Source organism: Sminthopsis crassicaudata, chromosome 1 (genome assembly GCF_048593235.1).
Source record: "Sminthopsis crassicaudata isolate SCR6 chromosome 1, ASM4859323v1, whole genome shotgun sequence".
Classification (NCBI taxonomy): domain Eukaryota; kingdom Metazoa; phylum Chordata; class Mammalia; order Dasyuromorphia; family Dasyuridae; genus Sminthopsis; species Sminthopsis crassicaudata.
Genome location: NC_133617.1, coordinates 521,340,185 through 521,360,544, shown reverse-complemented (window position 1 = coordinate 521,360,544; position 20,360 = coordinate 521,340,185). Strand labels below are relative to the sequence as shown.

The 20,360-nt window shown below is 33.4% G+C and overlaps 1 protein-coding gene across 3 annotated transcripts in view; it reads left to right on the top strand.

The window, feature by feature from the left end:
• Window positions 1-20,360, top strand: part of CNTNAP4 (contactin associated protein family member 4) — a 641,498-nt gene that overhangs the window by 475,007 nt on the left and 146,131 nt on the right. For all 3 annotated transcript variants that reach the window (XM_074281700.1, XM_074281701.1, XM_074281702.1), the window contains one exon: window positions 4,350-4,521. In XM_074281700.1, coding sequence (XP_074137801.1) covers window positions 4,350-4,521 — 172 coding nt within the window. The remainder of the gene's footprint in view (window positions 1-4,349; window positions 4,522-20,360) is intronic.

The following is a 20,360-nucleotide window of genomic DNA, read 5'->3' as shown; positions in this document are numbered from 1 at the left end:
AAAATATATGTAAATTTAATATAGGCATATGTATTTATACAATTGTCTTGTTGCACAAGAACAATCATATCAATATGGGAAAAAAAATGAGAAAGAAAATAAAATTCAAGCAAACAACAACAAAAGAAGTGAAAACGCTATGTTGTGATTCATGCTCAGTCCCTACAGTCCTCTCTCTGGGTGTAGATGGTTCACATCATCCCAAAATTATTGGTACTGGACTGAATTGTCTCATTGGTGAGAAGAAACAAATCCATCAGAATTGATCATCATATAATCTTGTCATTGCCACGGACAGTGAAATCCTGATTTTGTCATTTCACATCCTGTCCAAGTCTCTCTAAAAAGTATTCTGCTGATCATTTCTTATAGAACAATAATATTCCATAACATTCATATACTATAACTTATCCAGACATTTTCTAATTGATGGACATCCAATCAGTTTTCAGTTTCTTGCCACTACAAAAAGGGATGCCACAAACATTTTTGCACATATAGGTTCCTCTTTTAAGTTCTCTTTGCAATATAAGCCCAGAAGAAATGATGTAGGTTAAGATTCCTTTCTAATTCCCAACCCCCATGAATTCCAATGGGAGATATCCCGGCTTTCCCAGCACCCACTGGATCTGAGCTAACTTGGGCTGTCCCAGCCCATATTCTAATGATCTGCTCAGATTTCCCAACCCCCATCCCAAGCACAAACAGCTTCCTTCTTATCTAAAAACCCATTGAATTCTATTCAAATTCTAACCTTGGCTGAAGCTTAGGCCAGAGGTCAACCTGGGACTCTACCCTTGAGTCCCGTAAGATTACCAAAAGCCCCCCATTATAAAAGGGGGAAAACTGGAGTCCACTCTTTGCAGAAGTCCCAAACATGGCTATGTCAAGGATTTCTGCCCATCGGTGCCAGCCCTGGCTCTGGTATCTTTCTACCTTTTAACCTTACTTCCAAACCCAACAATAAACCTCTTTTATCAATCTAGGTTTTTGGGTCTGTAAATTCCTTGCACCACTACTAGACCTCATTTAACTCTGTATTCTTGAACTGAATCCAAAGGGGCTGCAGGGGAACTCTATTTGACTCCCTGTATCCCAAACCTGCCATTAGACCTCAATTAAACCTAATTTCATTTAGATACTCCTTATCTAATTCTCATCAGAAACAATGTTGGATCAAAGGCTATGCACAGTTTAGTTTGATAACCTTTTTAGCATAGTTCTAAACTGCTCTCCAGAATGGCTGGATACATTCACAACTCCACCAACAATGTATTAGCGTCCCAGTTTTCCCACATCCCTTCCAACATTTGTCATTATCTTTCCCTGTCATCTTAGCCAATCTGAGAGGTATATAGTGGTGCCTCAGAGTTGTCTTAATTTGCATTTCTCTGATCAAAAGTGATTTAAAGCACCTTTCCATACGACTAAAAATGGTTTCATTTTCTTTATTTGAAAATTGTCTGTTCATATTCTTTGACCATTTCTCAATTGTACAATAGCCTGAATTCATATAAATTTGAGTCAATTCTCTTATAATTTAGAAATGATGCCTTTATCAGAACACTTAAATGTAAAAATATTTTCCTAATTTATTTCTTCCCTTATAATCTTGTACACATTAGTTTTGTTTGTACCAAAACTTTTTAACTTAATATAATTAAAATTATGTATTTGGTATTCAATAATGAGTTCCAGTTCTTCTTTGTCTACAAATTCCTTTTTTAAGATCTGAGAGATAAACTATCCTTTGTTGTTGTTGTTGTTGTTGTTTTAATTTGCTCATAATATCACATTTTTTGTCTAAATCATGAACCCAATTAGACCTTATCTTGGTATGTGGTGTTAGGTGTGGGTCAATGCCTAGTTTTTGCCATACTAATTTCCAATTTTCCCAGCAGTTTTTGTTAAATAGTGAGTTTTTATCCCAAAAGCTGGGATATTTGGGTTTGTCAAACACTAGATTGCAATAGTCATTGACTATTTTGTCCTGTGAACTTAACCTTTTTCACTGATCAACTATTGTATTGCTTACCAGTACCAAAAAGTTTTGATGACTGCTGTTTTATAATAATTTTAGGTCTGGTACAGCTTGGCCACCTTCATTGGCATTTTTTTTTTTATTAATTCCTTGAAATTCTTGACTTTTTGTTCTTCCAGAGGAACTTTGTTATTATTTTTTTCTAGATCTGTTAAATAATTTCTTGGGAGTTTGATTGGTATGGAACTAAATAATTAGATTAATTTAGGTAGTATTGTTATTTTTAATATATTGGGTTGGCCTATCCATGAGCATTTGATATTTTTCAAATTGATTAGATATGACTTTATTTGTGTGGAAAGTATTTTGTAGTTGTGTTCTTATAGTTCCTGACTTTCTCTTGGCAGATAGCTTCCCAAATATTTTATACTATTGACAGTTATTTTAAATGAAATTTCCCTTTGTATCTCTTGCTGCTGAACTTTATTGGTAATATCTAAAAATGCTGATGTCTTATGTGGATTTATTTTGTGTCCTGCAAATTTGCTAAAGTTTTAATTGTTTCTAATAGTTTTTTAGTTGATTCTCTAGGGATTTCTAATAATGCCATCATATCATCTGCAAAGAGTGAAAATTTGGTTTTCTCATTCCTTTTGAAGAAGGGACCCCAAAACTCTAAAAATCCTTGAAGGAGAAAATTTCCTTCAACTCTGCCTCAGTGAGGAACCCTGCCCAAGGGAAACAAGACAAACAGTTTCATTCTGTTATCTAGGTGGGGCTGATTCTGAGCAAAAGAATTCCAACCCTATTCAATTAAAGATCTTTTATTCAATTTTATTCAAATTCCAGCTCAAGCTGAAACTCAGCTTATAGATGAGCCAATTTGGGACTCTACCCACTAGCCCCCACTGGGTCTGATCTGCTTGGGCTCTCCCAGCCCCCACCAAGACACTCAATATAATAGCTTCCATCAACTAAAGTCTTTGCAGGTGGACCTTGGTAGTTCCCTTTGTTGCCAGGACCTTCTGTTCACTGAGAACTGCATTCTCAGCGCAAAACTCCATTTTCCATAGATCTGCCACTATAGAAGTCAATCTCTTGGTAAACTGATTTCTATCTAACAATAAACTTCCATTTTGCAACTAATAATTTGGGAATGAGTGAATTCTTTCCCTCCTAAAACCTGCTGCCGATTTAAAGAGGATTCTTAACAATTCTCTTATAGCCACTAATCTGGATCACTCAAACAGCATCACTTTCATCTCTTTTTCTTCACTTGTTGCCAAAATTAACATTTCTAATAAAATATTGAATAGTAATGGTGATAGTGGATAACCTTGTTTCTTCAATAGCTTTGTATTTGGTCTACTAATCTCCATTTTCTCCACCTTCCAATCCAAATTCACATAGCTTAAAAATGCAGTGAAAATATCAATAATATAGAGATTATGACCACCACAGTGAAATGAGTCCATCCATGAACAAATATTGCAAGAAAAAATAAAATCTATTTACACCTGATGAAGCAGAAAGAAAGCACAAAATCACATCAAAATATTCTGAATGGTTTGCAAAAGGGAGAGAGAAAGAGAGAGAGAGAGAGACAGACAGAGACAGAGAGACATTAATGTTATTTCTCTTTAAGAGCATGTAAGCTCCTTGAGGGCAGAGGCTTTTCATTTTTTGCATTTGTCTTTCTAGTTCTTAGCACTCAATGTTTAATACATTATTAAATAAATAAATGGTGGTTAATAACACAATAATAGCAATAAAATTTAGTATAATGTTTTATAGTTTATAAAATTATTTTCTCCTAAGAATTCTTTGAATAAAATTGTGTATACTTTGGGAACATTGATCTGGAAGAAAATCAGAGAATAATGTGGGGTGTTGGGGAAGAACATAATGATTCTGTTTGAGTATTAATAATAACTCATTAATATTTGCATTTCAGGCCAAGCTACTTGGCCCGTTTTGTTTTGTTTTTCATAAAGTATTTGTTAGAAATGCTTGACTGCAATAATCCTTTTATTCTATAGCACCAGCCTTGTATATTACATCCCCATTTATTTTTCATTGATTGTATTTTTTCCTGATTTTTATAGTGTTGAAACAACTCTTTATTTCCTACAAAGAATATTCAAAAGGAGTATAAAATAGAAAACATAAATCATGAACTAATGGTGTTGATTTCTAACTTACTACAGCAGCAGAAACAACAGCAACAACAACAACATACTACTACTACTACTATTACTATTACTACTACTACTACTACTACTACTACTACAACTACTGCTACTACTGCTACTACTGCTACTATTACTACTATTACTACTATAATGATTTTTCCTTTTTTTGTATTCAGGTTGTCCTAATACCAGCTCTGACTACGAATGTAAAAATCCTTTTGGTGGTTTTCAGGGATGTATGAGACAGATTTCCATTAGCAACAAAGTTGTGGATCTGATTTCAGTACAACAGAGCATCTTTGGGAATTTCAGTGACCTTCAGATAGACTTATGTGGCCTAATAGACAGGTAAAAGCAGTCTTATGTCTTTATTTTGCAATAGTTCTTTTTAAGTATTTGAGGGTAGATAAAATAATTTAATGGAAAGAAATGCAAATATTTGTTTTCATTTGTTATTTAAAATGCAATAGTGATGAATATCAAAAATAAGAAAATAAGACTTCAGTTGGATTTTAAAAATAAATAAAAGAATCCCAAACATTGATGACATTCCACAAAGTAAATATAAAATGAATTATGAATAATACTATTGTAATTATAATGGCATTTTGTTAATACTTAGTATAGTATTAAAAATGTCAACAATTTAGGAAACAAGGCTCTCTAAAACTGCATTTAAGTAGTTTTTTTGGGGGAAATATAGTGTGTTTATTGATATTTTACCTTTTGCAAGTTTATATATTATCCTCACTCTATGAGAATTAATAGTTTATATAAAGGTCATATTTATTCAAGTTCCTAAAAGGGTATGATTGCCATTTCATTTCCATTAAAGATAATTAATAATATGGGAATAACTGTTGTTATACTATGCTAACATGAAATCTCAGCACCCAATTATTATTTCTCCTCATTCTCCTACTTTCATGCCATGCTTCCTATAATAATAAGATTTTCATGAAAATGAAAAGTATAGCTACCTTAGACAAATGTTAGGAGCCAAATAAAAAGATTTGGGGACAAAACACAAAGGTGAATTCAAAGTTAGGTTATTTTCCAATGTTGTTATGTTAAACAGTATAATTTTGAAATATTTTAAATGAAAACACTCAAACTTTTATGAAAATTAAGTTCATTTTTTAAAAAAAAAAGGAATAATAGTGAGAAAAAAACACCAACACAGTATACTATTACTTTTTAAAAATACATTTGTATGCATATGAAAAATTCAGTCAACAAAGGTAAATAACAAGATGTTTCAAAGTTCAAAGCACTGCTATAATCTGTTAAAGCTTACAACTACATTAAGATTTTGGGGATATCAAATACTATAACATACCTTTATGTTAAGTCAATTAAAGTTGCCCTACTTAACTTGCATGTTAAAGATTTTTAACTTTGATAAAATTAAAGGCAAGCAAGTTACAAATCATTTTGTTAACATTTAAATTTGTGTATATATATATGCTCATATACTCATATATATTCATACATAAATAGATTATTTTAAAATGATATATTTTCTACAAGAATCAATGTTAAGTATTCTTAGGTACATGATTGTAGTGTAATGATCTCAGAAATTGATATGCATTTCATTTGAAAGAAAAATTGAAACTTGAAAGAGCTAATTTAGTCAATAATTATAAATATTGTGTATTATCTAATTAATTATTAGATTTAACACATATAAATGTCTATCAATAATGTGATTTTGTGCTGCTGTTCTGGCAAGAAGAGTTACACACACACACACATACACACTCTAGTCTTCTAATTTTCTTATTTTAGCTGCATTCTCAGTGCATATTCTTAGCAATGCCTGTAGTTAAAAATCTATGATAATTTCTGTCTTAAGAGACAAAGTAATGATATAAATAATGAAAGTTCAACACACTTTAAAGAAACAGACTTTTCTTTTACCCAAGGGAAAACACTTCAGTTTCTGATCTACCCCCATGCCCCAGAAAGAGGGAAATAGAGAGCTGAAATAGAGACATGAAATGAAAAATCATTGCATTGGGATCTGCAGTGGAGGGTGTGTGTGTGTGTGTGTGTGTGTGTGTGTGTGTGTGTGTGTGTGTGTGTGTGTGTTAGTATTCAGTTAATGCTGAATACCTTCTGGTTTTGCATGACTTATGTTTAATCTACCTATATATAGGTGACTACATCTAATCATGGCTCTTTTCCCAGCTTTTGCTTCCTAATTTACAATTCTGCATGTATAACCTCAGAAGGTTTCTCTTCTTCTCCTCCCCATAATCCATTTGAATGGGAGCATGTATTTTGTCAAGCAATCTGTCCCATTAGTTACAAGACTAAGTGATTCCACAAAGGTACAAAAGGAAAATCCGGTTATCCAATTGTCACGAGAGCACATGAGTAGAAAGATAAGTGTAGAATCCGTTACTGTTTAAGAGAAAAATGTACAATTTCCATGACTCATCAAGGTTTAGACATAATGTAATCCTGAATTCTTGAGATCAATGTAGGTATAGCAAAAACTCTAATAGGTTCTGATAAGCACTTCTTCAGTTGTTTGTCATGTTTCAGTCACTCCTTATGACCCCTTTTGGGGATTCCAGATCATTTTACAGTGGAGGAAACCTCATTTTATTGATGAAAATAGATTAAGTAACTTGCATAAGTAAGCTAGCTGTGAGTGACACAGCTAGTAAATGTCTGAGACTAGATTTTAACTAGGTACAAGTTTTTCATTCGTTGCACCACTTAGCTGCTCCTTTAACAAGTTCAAAGAGTTTCAAATATGATTTTGACTATAGACTGTCTACTATAGAAAGACCTAACATTGCAAAAGGCTATTTATAAAAAAATTATTTGATCTAGGAGACTCACAAAATAGATAAAAATACAAAAAATTATTTCAGCTCTTTGTGGCCATATTCTATTTCTGCAGCAATAGTTGAAGAAAAATGAAAAAAGGAAAGTGGGTGTATTTAATGACATTTTTGAGATATTTATCCAATAATCAGTATATAGACTACTGGACAAAGTAAACAATTTCCATATTGACCTTAAAGTTATTAATAGAGATGAAATATACATAAGCTTCAACTAAAAGCAAAGATGGCTCACAGATTTTTCCAGGGAAGGAGAAAAAAGTAATTGTGAGAGCTGATTTAATCTCATTCATCAGAAGAAGAAACACAAGTTCACAGGATCTGTCATTATCATTTGCCTTACAAGATCCATGTTCAATATAATATGCAAGTACACTATCGTAGTTACAACCTACATGTTAATATGTATTGCAGAAAAACTTAAGATATTCTCAAAATTTATATTTTGTTATTGGAATATAAATGTAGACATAGGGGAGTCTGATGAAAAAAAAAATTAAATGGAATTAACAAATGAAGCAATAAAGGCTTGAATTGTGACCATATTTGTGGGTTTTCTTGGCAAAGATAGTAGAATGGTTTGCCATTTCCTTCTCAGCTCATTTTACAGGTAAAGAATTTTAGCAGAGTTCAGTGACTTATCTAAGTCACATAATTGTCTGAAGCCAGATGTGAATTCAGGAAGATGTCTTCCTGATTCTAAACCCAGTGCTCGAACCACTGTACTCCTAACTACCTAATTCTTTGGAAGTCTTATGTCTATGTAGTGTTATCACAAGTATCTGGGTGTGAAGGGAATTAAATGGCATCACATAAACAAAAATAAAATTGATTATATCTTAATGAATGGAAAATGGCTATTAACAAATAGGTAATTCATTTTGGAATTGTCTTTTTTTAGTTATTCAAAATCTCAAAGGGCAACAATCTCCATCATATCAGAAAAAATAATAGAGAAGAAATTATTTATACATCAATCGGTTACAAAACAAATTTAATTAATCCAGTGGTCTCTTTTTAATGAAAAGCTATAAACAAAACCATTTTTGATCATGTAACTTTGTGCTTGTTTATATATTATTATATTATAATGTCATTATCATCATATTATTCACATACTACTCTACTTATTTTTATGCACATTATAAAGCTTATACAAAAATTTGAAAGCTAAAAAAGAATGTTACAAATGAAATAATCAATCCAAGAATTAATAGGGAGTTACTGAAGTTTATTGATTGAGGGAGAAATATTTACTGTTGAACTTTAGGATAATCATTTTGACAATTGTGTGAAGGTGTTCATCCTTCATTCTTGAAGAGGACCAGTAATATAAGGAAGATGATGTCTTGACTTGCAAGTGAATTGAATTTAAGTAAGGCAAAAGAGTACAGAATCATCAGCCTATCTCCTCCAATATTGCTGTTCAGTGGCAAAACTAGATCAAAGTAGTAATAGCCCTTTTGACCTTTTAAAGTGGGAGACTTTGGCCTTTTTAAGCTAAAGTCTTTTCCAGGTCTCAAGCATCAGTGGCAATGTACACTAAATAATTAAAGGCAAAATATAGTCTAATTTTATTTCATAAAAAAAGTCATGTGGAGGATAGATGCAAGTGAGTAATGGCAAGTCAGTAGCTCCCAATCTTTTGATGGAACTAGTGTGTCATAATATTACAGGATTATGGGTTGAATTAGGTGTTGGCCTTGTGATTAGAAAGAGAGGGACAAATATATGATATAAAAATTACAAAATTTGGTAATTAGTTTAATATATGGGATAAAGTTATAGCTAAGTGGGCTAGGGAGAGTGCCAGAAAAAAATTATAGGGAATTTTAGAAATTTGGTGGGTTATAGGTACAAGATGATGTAATGCTGTTATAACCCATCTCTGCTTGCTCAATCTGTGTGACTTACTTTAACCCACACATAATAAAAAGGAGGAAATGCTTTTATTGTAATAGCCATAGAGCACAGAGTTAACTTCATCATTCAGGGACAATTCCCATATTCAAGAGGTGATTTGGGAAAAACTTCTTCCCAGAAGCAAACAGGGTTTAGTGACTTACCCAGATCACATAACTGTCTGAGGCCAGACAAATTTTATAAAGTTATGAGTGTTATGTGGGGAGGGTAATTAAATTTCCAGAGGCATTTGAACTGTGAGATGGGTGAACTGTTATTAAAATATATCTACTCTGAGGAGAGAAAGCCCAACAAGAAAGGAGAGATATTGGATAAGATATTGGCTTTAGAGAAATAGGCCATGACTAGCAATCACAATGAGGTGAAATGTTATCCATCTTCTTACCTTGCAATAGGTTAATAACACATTTTTTGTATTGGATCATGAACTCCACAGAATCATACTATGATTCCCCAGGGAACCACAAGAGCTACTCTGTTTAAAGAGTCTAGTTGACTCTTAGAAATAAAAAAAATGGACAATTATTAGCAATTATTAATAATTATTTTCAGGGCAGCTAGGTGATACAGTAATTAGACCTGGAATTAGAGAGACCCTGACTTCAAATCCATCCTCAGACACTAGTTGAGTGACCCCAGACAACATATTAACCTATGTTTGCCTTAGTTTCCTCCTCAGTGCAATGGGAATAATAACATCTCCCCAGGCTGTTGTGAAGAACAAATAAGATCATGCTTGTAGAGCATTTAGCATTTACTTGTCACGTAGTAAGTGCTATGTAAATGTTCCTTGCTATTATTTTATGTGGAAGATTAATTAATTTAAACAATTAAAAGAAAGGCTAACCAAAAAAGGTAAGAAATTTATTCAATCACTAAATAGAATTTCAATGCCAAGCCAAGAAAAATTATAGTTAGAGGCTAGAACAGTTAAGAGAACAAACTTTATTTGCAAACCATTACAAAGAAAAACAAGAGGATTAGAAATATTATTAGCAAAAACAAAAAACAAAACAAAACAAAACAAAAAAATCCAACACCAAAAGGGTTAGAAGGGAAAACAAGCTTCTAGAAATCTTGGCATGAGGCAGAACTGAGACAGAATACTGTAAGAGGATTCATGAAATTAGAACAAATAGAATTGAAATGGAACTGACTTTTTTAATAGCTACAGACTCATTAATTTGATAATGGAGTGATCATAATTCTCCATCTACACTGTGTTAAATATACTATAAAGGAAATTGTAAATGACAGTTAAGAAGATAAATTGGATGTAACAACCCTAACCAAATATACACAGAAGATAGCCAATACTACTTAAAAGATAATGCACTGTTTTCATAGTAATTCAGAATTAAGCTAGATACTCAAACCAATTAGTCCAGTATCTCATTTTACAGGTGAGAAAACTGAAACTTAATGAGTTGAAATGTAGAAATTAACATTACTTAAGTAATGAGTAGTATAATGAGGATTCTTAGACCACATTAAAATGTATCCTTAGTAAAAATATGTGGAATAAACTTTCATCAATGATTTTTTTACATATATTGATGAAGAGAGGGAAAAAAAATTTAAAGTAATATATACACATAAATAATATCAACTGTGTAAAAATGTGGTACTTGTCTTTATAATTATAATTACAATTAAAATATATTTTAATAAATGCAAAACACATTGAAAGATGCAACAAAAGAGGGACTTTAATCCTCTTATCAAAAACAAATAAAGAATATGTTCACAGGTATCTTTTGGAACACATACTTTTGAAATAGTTGAAGTTGGGTCCCTTATAGACAGCTATTTTTTCTACATACTCATGTTTTAGGATGATATGGTGATTACAATAAACCTTAGAATAGTATAGGACTTCTTTAATGAGTTCCTTTTAGTTGCTTTCTTATTATTCTTTCACTTATCTTTGATATGAACTCTTGTTAACAACTGTGTTCGTCAGTTTAAAATGTTAAACTATTTAAACCTTTAAACACTATTCTCCTTTATAGAGAAAACTGAAACTAAAACTTCTCTTTATCAATTTTTATGGCTCATGCCACCCCCAGTAACAATTTAAGAAGTGCATTTGGAATTCAGAAGAGAGGTACTAAATGTACCAACTTTCTTATAATACATAATATAAATCCTTTAGCACTTATGAGGAAGGCTTGGATTATTGTCCTCAATAAAACAACTTGAGTTTGAGTCACAGATGTGGCAAAAAATAGCAGTGTAGCTACTCAAAAGTCACATAACAGGAGTCTCAATCTTACTCTCCATAAAATACAAACAACAGTATTTATAGCAATTATTTTTATGGTGGTTTTAAAGAAAGCATTTTGTAAAACAACAAAAAAAAGGCTATTATTTATTTTTATTATTATTATTTATTATATTATATATTGTAATAACATATTATTTATTTTTATAAATAAAAACTATTGTAATTAATATAAAACGATGAATCATATTAGTGATTACATATACTATCTTCAATAGTGTTATCAAATAATGTTACAAAAGTGAATGGTGGTTGCCCTCCATGATTCCCATCATCTTGTACTGCTTTTTGGATGGGAAATAAAGAATGTCAGACCTGTGAATTTTATCTATGTAGGAAACTCCCAATGTAATACAAATGCCCAGTTTATCTAATACTGATAGCCATAGTGATTTGCTTGAGGCTTTAAGAGATTAAACTATTATGTGTCAGAAATAGCACTTTGAAAGTCAGAATGAAACATCCCTCTATAACCATTTGGTATCCTTTTTCTATCCTTCATAATTTCATTATTGTTATTATTTTGTGAGGCAATCAAGGGTTGAAGTGACTTGCCCAAAGTTGTTAAGAGTCTCAGACAAGATCTGAATTCAGGGCCTCCCAATTCCAGGGTCAGTCTCTATTCACTACACTAATTCACTGAGCATATTTTATCATTAATATTATTTTTTAATATTTAAAGTGCATCAGCAATCATATTTGTGGATTTATTTTCCTTTGTTTATTACATAATAATCTTCTTCATATTTAAACTTACTCAAAATAGGCAAGTATTGATTGTTGGGGGGCGGAGCCAAGATGGCGGAGAGGAAACACACTACTCAGTGAACGTCCTCACTCCCTCACAACCAATTAGATAAATTAAGTCTCAAAATTAGCTCAGGACTGACAGATACCACAAGGACTGGAAGCACGACTTACCAGCTGAAGAGAATCTGGAGTTTCAACAGGAAAGGTCAGTTCTCAGGGGAGGAATAAGAAAGACCAGCACAGACGGTGGGGTAGGGGCACACTGCGCCCATTGCGCTGGGAGGGGCTCTGGGATCAGAGAAGCCACTGAGGTAAAGGAATCTGGCACAGGCTGTTAGCTCTTCTCTGCTAATTATTTAGCAGTTCAGAAGAGAAAGCCAAAATATTTTAAAACTCAGATTAGATTTCCCCCCCCACCCCCCACCCTGGGGGTGACTCGGCAGACTCTGCACCAGGGGGTGTGGCCTCAGCTACCTCCTGAGAATAGTTAAGAGACTGACAAGTGGGTGGATACGGCCCAAGGCAACACACACTGCCTAGCTTAGCTGGAGGGAGTGGAACTCAGCTCCAGGAAGTCCCAGAGAAGCGGAACCTTTGAACTAGGGACCGCGGTTTCTGGCAGACACTTCCAGTTTGAGCGCAGGGGCTTCTCACGTCACCTGCTGCAGACGTCCACTCCCCACCCGGACACATAGGCTGAGCTTCTTGCTGTCTTCACTATTCTACGCCCTCGAAGCACAGCAGTGCTAATCACCTCTGAGGCGCTTCCAGGGAGGGGGTGGGGAACTCTCTCCCAGAGCTCTCTCTTAGCGCGGGCGCAGGGGCCGCTGCATCCATCCCGTCTGGGAGGAAGCTGGTAAAGAAGTAAATAATTTCCTACCCCAGGGACAGACCCCAAAACATTTTTTAAGTATGAGCAAAAAAGCTAGAAAAACTATAGATTCTTTCTATACAGAGAAAGAGCGGGTATCCAACCCCGAGGAAGTTAACAGCAAAGATTCAGAAGATAACAACCTAAAGGGGAACGATTCCTGCCCCCCATCACATAACTCTCTCCTAGAAGAAGCTCTTAAGAAATTGAGGGAGATCGAAGAAAAATGGGGAAAGGAAAGAGAAGTTATGATAGAGAGTAACAACGTCCTGAAATTGGAGTTGGAAAAAATAAAGAATTCACAGGAGATGCAGGGAAACAAAATTAGTGAATTAGAAAAGGTTAAAAAAACACAGGAAAGTAGGATTTCTGAATTGGAAAAGATAAAAAAGTCTCAAGAAAATAGAATTTCTGAATTGGAAAAAGAAAATAATTCTCAAAAAAAAAAAATTAGGGAAATGGAAAAAAATTCAATAGAGCAAAATAATTCATTTAAAAACGAAATTGGGCATTTACAAAAAGAACTAAAAACTGTGAAAGAAGAAAATAACTCCTTAAAAGTCAGGATGGAACAAATAGAAATGAATGATTCACAGAGAACCCAAGAATCAGTCAAACAAAACAAAAAAAATGAGAAGCTGGAGAACAACGTCAAATACTTACTGGGAAAATCTATAGACCTGGAAAATAGATCTAGGAGAGATAATCTGCGGATTATTGGACTTCCAGAAAACTATGACCAAAAAAAGAGCCTAGATTCTATTTTACAGGAAATTATCAAAGAGAACTGTCCAGAGATAATAGAAACAGAAGGGAAAGTAGATGTGGAAAGAATTCATCGAACTCCTTCTGAAATAGACCCTAAAAAAAGAACACCACGGAATATTGTGGCTAAGCTGCAGAATTACCACACAAAGGAGAAAATCCTGCAAGCAGCTAGAAAAAAACAATTTAAATACCAAGGTGCCACAATAAGGGTCACCCAAGATCTGGCTGCCTCCACATTAAAAGATAGAAGGGCCTGGAACCTGATATTCCGAAAGGCAAAAGATCAAGGACTGCAACCAAGAATGAACTACCCAGCTAAGTTTAGCATCTTTTTCCATGGAAGAAGATGGTCATTCAATGAAACAGAGGAATTCTATATGTTTCTAAGAAAAAAACCAGACTTAAACAAAAAATTTGATCTACATCCACAAGACTGAAGAGAAACAGAAAAAGGTACACAGAACCCTTGAGAACTGTAACTTTGTTGTGGGTATATAAAAAATACTCAAGGATAATTTGATTTTACTGATATAAAAGAAAAAAAGGGGGGTGTGGTAAAGGGAAGGAGGTCGGTTCAGAAAAAGGGGAAGGAGTGATAAAAAGAGGGAAACTACATCCCAGGAAGAGACATAGAAAATACACCATATCTGAGGGAACTTAGTGAGGGGGAGAATCATTGTGTGAATCTTACTCTCATCAGAAGAGGCTCAAAGAGTAAATAATTAACATATCTGTTTTTCAGAGAATTTTCTCTCACCTCATTAAAAGGGGGGAGAGGAAAAGGGGAAAGGAAAAGGAGAATAAGTGAAGGGACTTGGAGGGAGGGGGGAGGGATCCTAAAAAAAAAAAAGAGGGAGGGTTGCGCGTCACAAGGGGGGTTTGTAAATTAAATATCGGGGAGGGGGATCAGGGGGGTCAAGGGAAAAAAGTATAATCTGGGGATAATACGATGGCAGGAAATACAGAATTAGTAATTTTAACTGTAAATGTAAATGGGATGAACGATCCCATCAAACGGAGACGGATAGCAGATTGGATCAAAAAGCAGAACCCTACAATATGTTGTCTACAGGAAACACACTTAAAGCAGGGAGATACATACAGAGTAAAGGTAAAAGGTTGGAACAGAGCTTATTATGCTTCAGGTAAAGCCAAAAAAGCAGGGGTAGCTATCCTTATCTCAGATCAAGCAAAAGCAGAAGTAGATCTCGTTAAAAAAGATAAGGAAGGAAACTATATCCTGCTGAAAGGTAGCATAAATAATGAAGCCATATCAATATTAAACATATATGCACCAAGTGGTATAGCATCTAACTTTCTAAAGGAAAAGTTAAGAGAACTGCAAGAAGAAATAGACAGTAAAACTATAATAGTGGGAGATCTCAACCTAGCACTCTCAGATTTAGACAAATCAAACCACAAAACAAACAAGAAAGAAATTAAAAAAGTAAATAGAACATTAGAAAAACTAGGTATGATAGACCTTTGGAGAAAACTGAATGGCAATAGGAAGGAATATACTTTCTTCTCAGCAGTTCATGGATCCTATACAAAAATTGACCATATATTAGGACATAAAGATCTCAAAATTAAATGTAGGAAGGCAGAAATAATAAATGCCTTCTTCTCAGATCACAATGCAATAAAAGCTACATTCAGTAAAAAGTTAGGGGTAAATAGACCAAAAAGTAATTGGAAACTGAATAATCTCATCTTAAAGAATGACTGGGTGAAAGAGCAAATTATAGAAACAATTAACAATTTCACCCAAGATAATGATAATGATGAGACATCATATCAAAATCTTTGGGATGCAGCTAAAGCAGTAATAAGGGGAAATTTTATATCTTTAGAGGCTTATTTGAAGAAAATTGAGAAAGAGAAGATTAACGAATTGGGCTTACAACTTAAAAGGCTAGAAAAAGACCAAATTATAAACCCCCAACCAAAAATTAAACTCGAAATACAAAAATTAAAAGGAGAAATCAATAAAATTGAAAGTAAAAAAACTATTGAATTAATAAATAAAACCAAGAGTTGGTTTTATGAAAAAGCCAATAAAATAGATAAACCTTTGGTAAATTTGATCAAAAAAAAGAAAGAGGAAAATCAAATTGATAGTCTTACAAATGAAAAGGGGGATCTTTCCACCAATGAAGAGGAAATTAGAGAAATAATAAGGAGTTACTTTGCCCAACTTTATGCCAATAAATTTGATAACTTAAGTGAAATGGATGACTTTCTCCAAAAATATAGGCTCCCTAGATTAACAGAGGAGGAGATAAATTGCTTAAATAGTCCCATTTCAGAAAAAGAAATAGAACAAGCTATTAATCAACTCCCCAGGAAAAAATCCCCAGGGCCAGATGGATTCACATGTGAATTCTACCAAACATTTAAAGAACAATTAGCCCCAATGTTATATAAATTATTTGAAAAAATAGGGGATGAAGGAGTCCTACCAAACTCCTTTTATGACACAGACATGGTACTGATACCTAAACCTGGTAGATCGAAAACTGAGAAAGAAAATTATAGACCAATCTCCTTAATGAATATTGATGCTAAAATCTTAAATAAGATATTAGCAAAAAGACTTCAGAAAATCATCTCCAAGATAATACACTATGATCAAGTAGGATTTATTCCAGGAATGCAGGGCTGGTTTAATATTAGGAAAACTATTAATATAATTGACCATATTAATAATCAAATTAATAAGAACCATATGATCATCTCAATAGATGCAGAAAAAGCATTTGACAAAATCCAACATCCATTCCTACTAAAAACTCTTGAGAGTATAGGAATAAATGGATTATTCCTTAGAATAATCAGGAGTATATATTTAAGACCGTCAGTAAGCATAATATGCAATAGAAATAAACTGCAACCTTTCCCAGTAAGATCAGGAGTGAAACAAGGTTGCCCACTATCACCATTACTATTCAATATAGTACTAGAAACGCTAGCCTCGGCAATAAGAGCCGAGAAAGAGATTCAAGGAATTAGAGTAGGAAATGAGGAAATCAAACTATCACTTTTTGCAGATGACATGATGGTATACTTAGAGAACCCCAAAGACTCTGCTAAAAAACTACTAGAAATAATTCAAAATTTCAGCAAAGTGGCAGGATACAAAATAAATCCACATAAATCCTCGGCATTTTTATATATCACTAACAAAATGCAACAGCAAGAGATACAAAGAGAAATTCCATTCCAAACAAATGTTGAGAGTATAAAATATTTGGGAATCCATCTACCAAAGAAAAGTCAGGAATTATATGAGAAAAATTACAAAACACTTGCCACAAAAATAAAATCAGATTTAAATAATTGGAAAGACATTCAGTGCTCTTGGATAGGCCGAGCGAATATAATAAAGATGACAATACTCCCCAAACTAATCTATTTATTTAGTGCTATACCAATCAGACTCCCAAGAAACTATTTTAATGACCTAGAAAAAATAACAACAAAATTCATATGGAAGAATAAAAGGTCAAGAATTGCAAGGGAACTAATGAAAAAAAACTCAGAGGAAGGTGGTCTAAGTGTACCTGATCTAAAGCTATATTATATAGCAGCAGTCACCAAAACCATTTGGTATTGGCTACGAAATAGACCGGTAGATCAGTGGAACAGATTAGATACAAAGGACAAAAAAGGGTACATCTATAGCAATCTAATCTTTGACAAACCCAAAGATTCCAACATTAGGGATAAAAATTCATTATTCGGAAAAAACTGTTGGGAAAACTGGAAATTAGTATGGCAGAAATTAGATATGGATCCACACTTAACACCATATACCAAGATAAGATCAAAATGGGTCCATGATTTAGGCATAAAGAGGGAGATAATAAATAGATTAGAGGAACAGAGGATAATCTACCTCTCAGACTTGTGGAGGAGGAAGGAATTTATGACCAGAGGAGAACTAGAGATCATTATTGATCACAAAATAGAAGATTTTGATTACATCAAACTAAAAAGTTTCTGTACAAATAATACTAATGCAAACAAGATTAGAAGGGAAGTAACAAATTGGGAAAATATTTTTAAAAACAAAGGTTCTGACAAAGGTCTCATTTCCAAAATATATAGAGAACTGACCCAAATTTATAAGAAACCGAACCATTCTCCAATTGATAAATGGTCAAAGGATATGAACAGACAATTCTCAGAGGAAGAAATTGAAACTATATCCACTCACATGAAAGAGTGTTCCAAATCACTACTGATCAGAGAAATGCAAATTAAGACCACTCTGAGATACCACTACACACCTGTCAGATTGGCTAAGATGACAGGAACAAATAATGACAAATGTTGGAGGGGATGTGGGGAAACTGGGACACTAATACATTGCTGGTGGAGTTGTGAAAGAATCCAGCCATTCTGGAGAGCAATCTGGAATTATGCCCAAAAAGTTATCAAACTGTGCATACCCTTTGACCCAGCAGCGCTACTACTGGGATTATATCCCAAAGAAATACTAAAGAGCGGAAAGAGACATATATGTGCCAAAATGTTTGTGGCAGCTCTTTTTGTTGTAGCTAGAAACTGGAGGATGAATGGATGTCCATCAGTTGGAGAATGGTTGGGTAAATTGTGGTATATGAAGGTTATGGAATATTATTGCTCGGTAAGAAATGACCAGCAGGAGGAATATAGAGAGGCCTGGAGAGACTTAAATCAACTGATGCTGAGTGAAATGAGCAGAACCAGAAGATCACTGTACACTTCAACAACAATGCTGTATGAGGATGTATTCTGATGGAAGTGGAAATCATCAACATAAAGAAGATCCAACTCACTTCCAGTTGATCAATGATGGACAGAGGTAGCTGCACCCAGAGAAGAAACACTGGGAGGGGAATGAAAATTGTTAGCACTAATATCTGTCTGCCCAGGTTGCATGTACCTTCGGATTCTAATGTTTATTGTGCAACAAGAAAGTGATATTCGCACACATGTATTGTACCTAGACTATATTGTAACACATGTAAAATATATGGTATTGCCTGTCGTCGGGGGGAGGGAATAGAGGGAGGGGGGGTAAATTGGAAAAATGAATACAAGGGATAATATTATAAAATATATATATATATATATAATAAAAAAAAAAAAAAAAAAAATTCATTGTTGAGGCAGCTAGTTGGTACAGTAGACAGAGCACCAGTCCTGAAGTCAGTAGGACCTGAGTTCAAATTTGACATTTATTTGATATATATATCAAATTTGATATTATTTATATATATATATAAATATATATATATATATATATGAAATCAGTAGGGAAGCTATCAGTGGATAGAGTGCCAGGCCTGAAAAAGACTTTTCTTAGTGAATTCACTTAATCCCAACTGCCTCAGAAAAAAAAAAAAATCATTGTTATAAAGGATAGCCTTCTGGATAGAGAAGGGGGTGTATATTTGAAAATTAAAACAAAGATAAAATAAAATGTATTAATAAAGATTTAAAATAAAATAAATTAACTTTATTTTTGAGAGTTAAAAAAAAAAAAAAAAAAAAAAAAAAAAAAAAAAAAAAAAAAAAAAAAAAATAGGCAAGTATTTTCCTATTATTTACTCTGTTATCCTAAGCTTAGCTTTCCTCATACCTGTGCTTGTTGTACCTTTTCTTTTTTAAAGAATTTTTGAGAATTATTTTATTTGTTAAGCAATCAATTTAGAAATTGAGTGTTGGTTTTCTCTGTCTCATCTTCAGGCATCTAAGTCCTAGTGAATAGGATGCCAGATTTGGAGTCAGGGACACCTGAGTTTATATCTTGACTCAGGCTCTTATGACCTAAATAATGATCAGGTTACCACTGAATCTGTTTCCTTATCTGCAAAATAGGGATAATTACAAACCTGTTGTGAAAATCAAATGAATTATAGTATATAAAGTCCTTTGCAAACTTTAAAATGCCAAATAAATGCTATCCATTATTATCATGCCACTTATTATTATTATTTCATTCAGTTGTCTTCTATCCTTCTTCACTATCTTCTTTCAAATGTCATTAAGAAATCCATTTTTCTTTGAACACCATAATAAACTTAATGTCCTTAGCATTTTTGACATGTCATATAGATTCATATCATTCCTTTTTGTATTGGTTTTGTATACCCTTCTTCCTCCTCCCTCTCCTTCTGTTCATTATTTTAAAAAGGAAGATTTTAAAGTTTTGTTAGGTTAAATTGTACTTTTAATTGTCTTCTAATGTGATGATTTGTAGGACTCTACTGTAGTTTAATTTTCATTCATTTCACCTAAGTGTTTCATTTTGTGGAAAACATTAGAAAGACAAATTAGAATGAAGAAAGAATCAATGTGAGTGAAGATAATTTGAATCATTTGAGATTTGTGGATAAAAGTCCCTTTCTCTATTCACAATGAAAACCAGGATGAAAAGCATTTGGAAGACAGGAGAAAAAAGGCAAATTAGTCATATTATGTGCAATGATATAGATGAAGGATATGAATACATAGATATAGATGCATTTGGAAATATATCTATTCTGAGAACAAGTAGCCAAGCTTGGTGTCGTAGTGAATAAAGTACTAGACATTGTCTCCAGAAGTCCTGAGTTCAAATATACCCTCAAACACTATCTGCTGATGCTGAGCAAGTATTTTAAACCTTTGCCTCAATTTCCTTATCTGTAAGATAAGAATAATCCTGATGCCTTCCTATCAAGAGTTTTATGAGAATAAA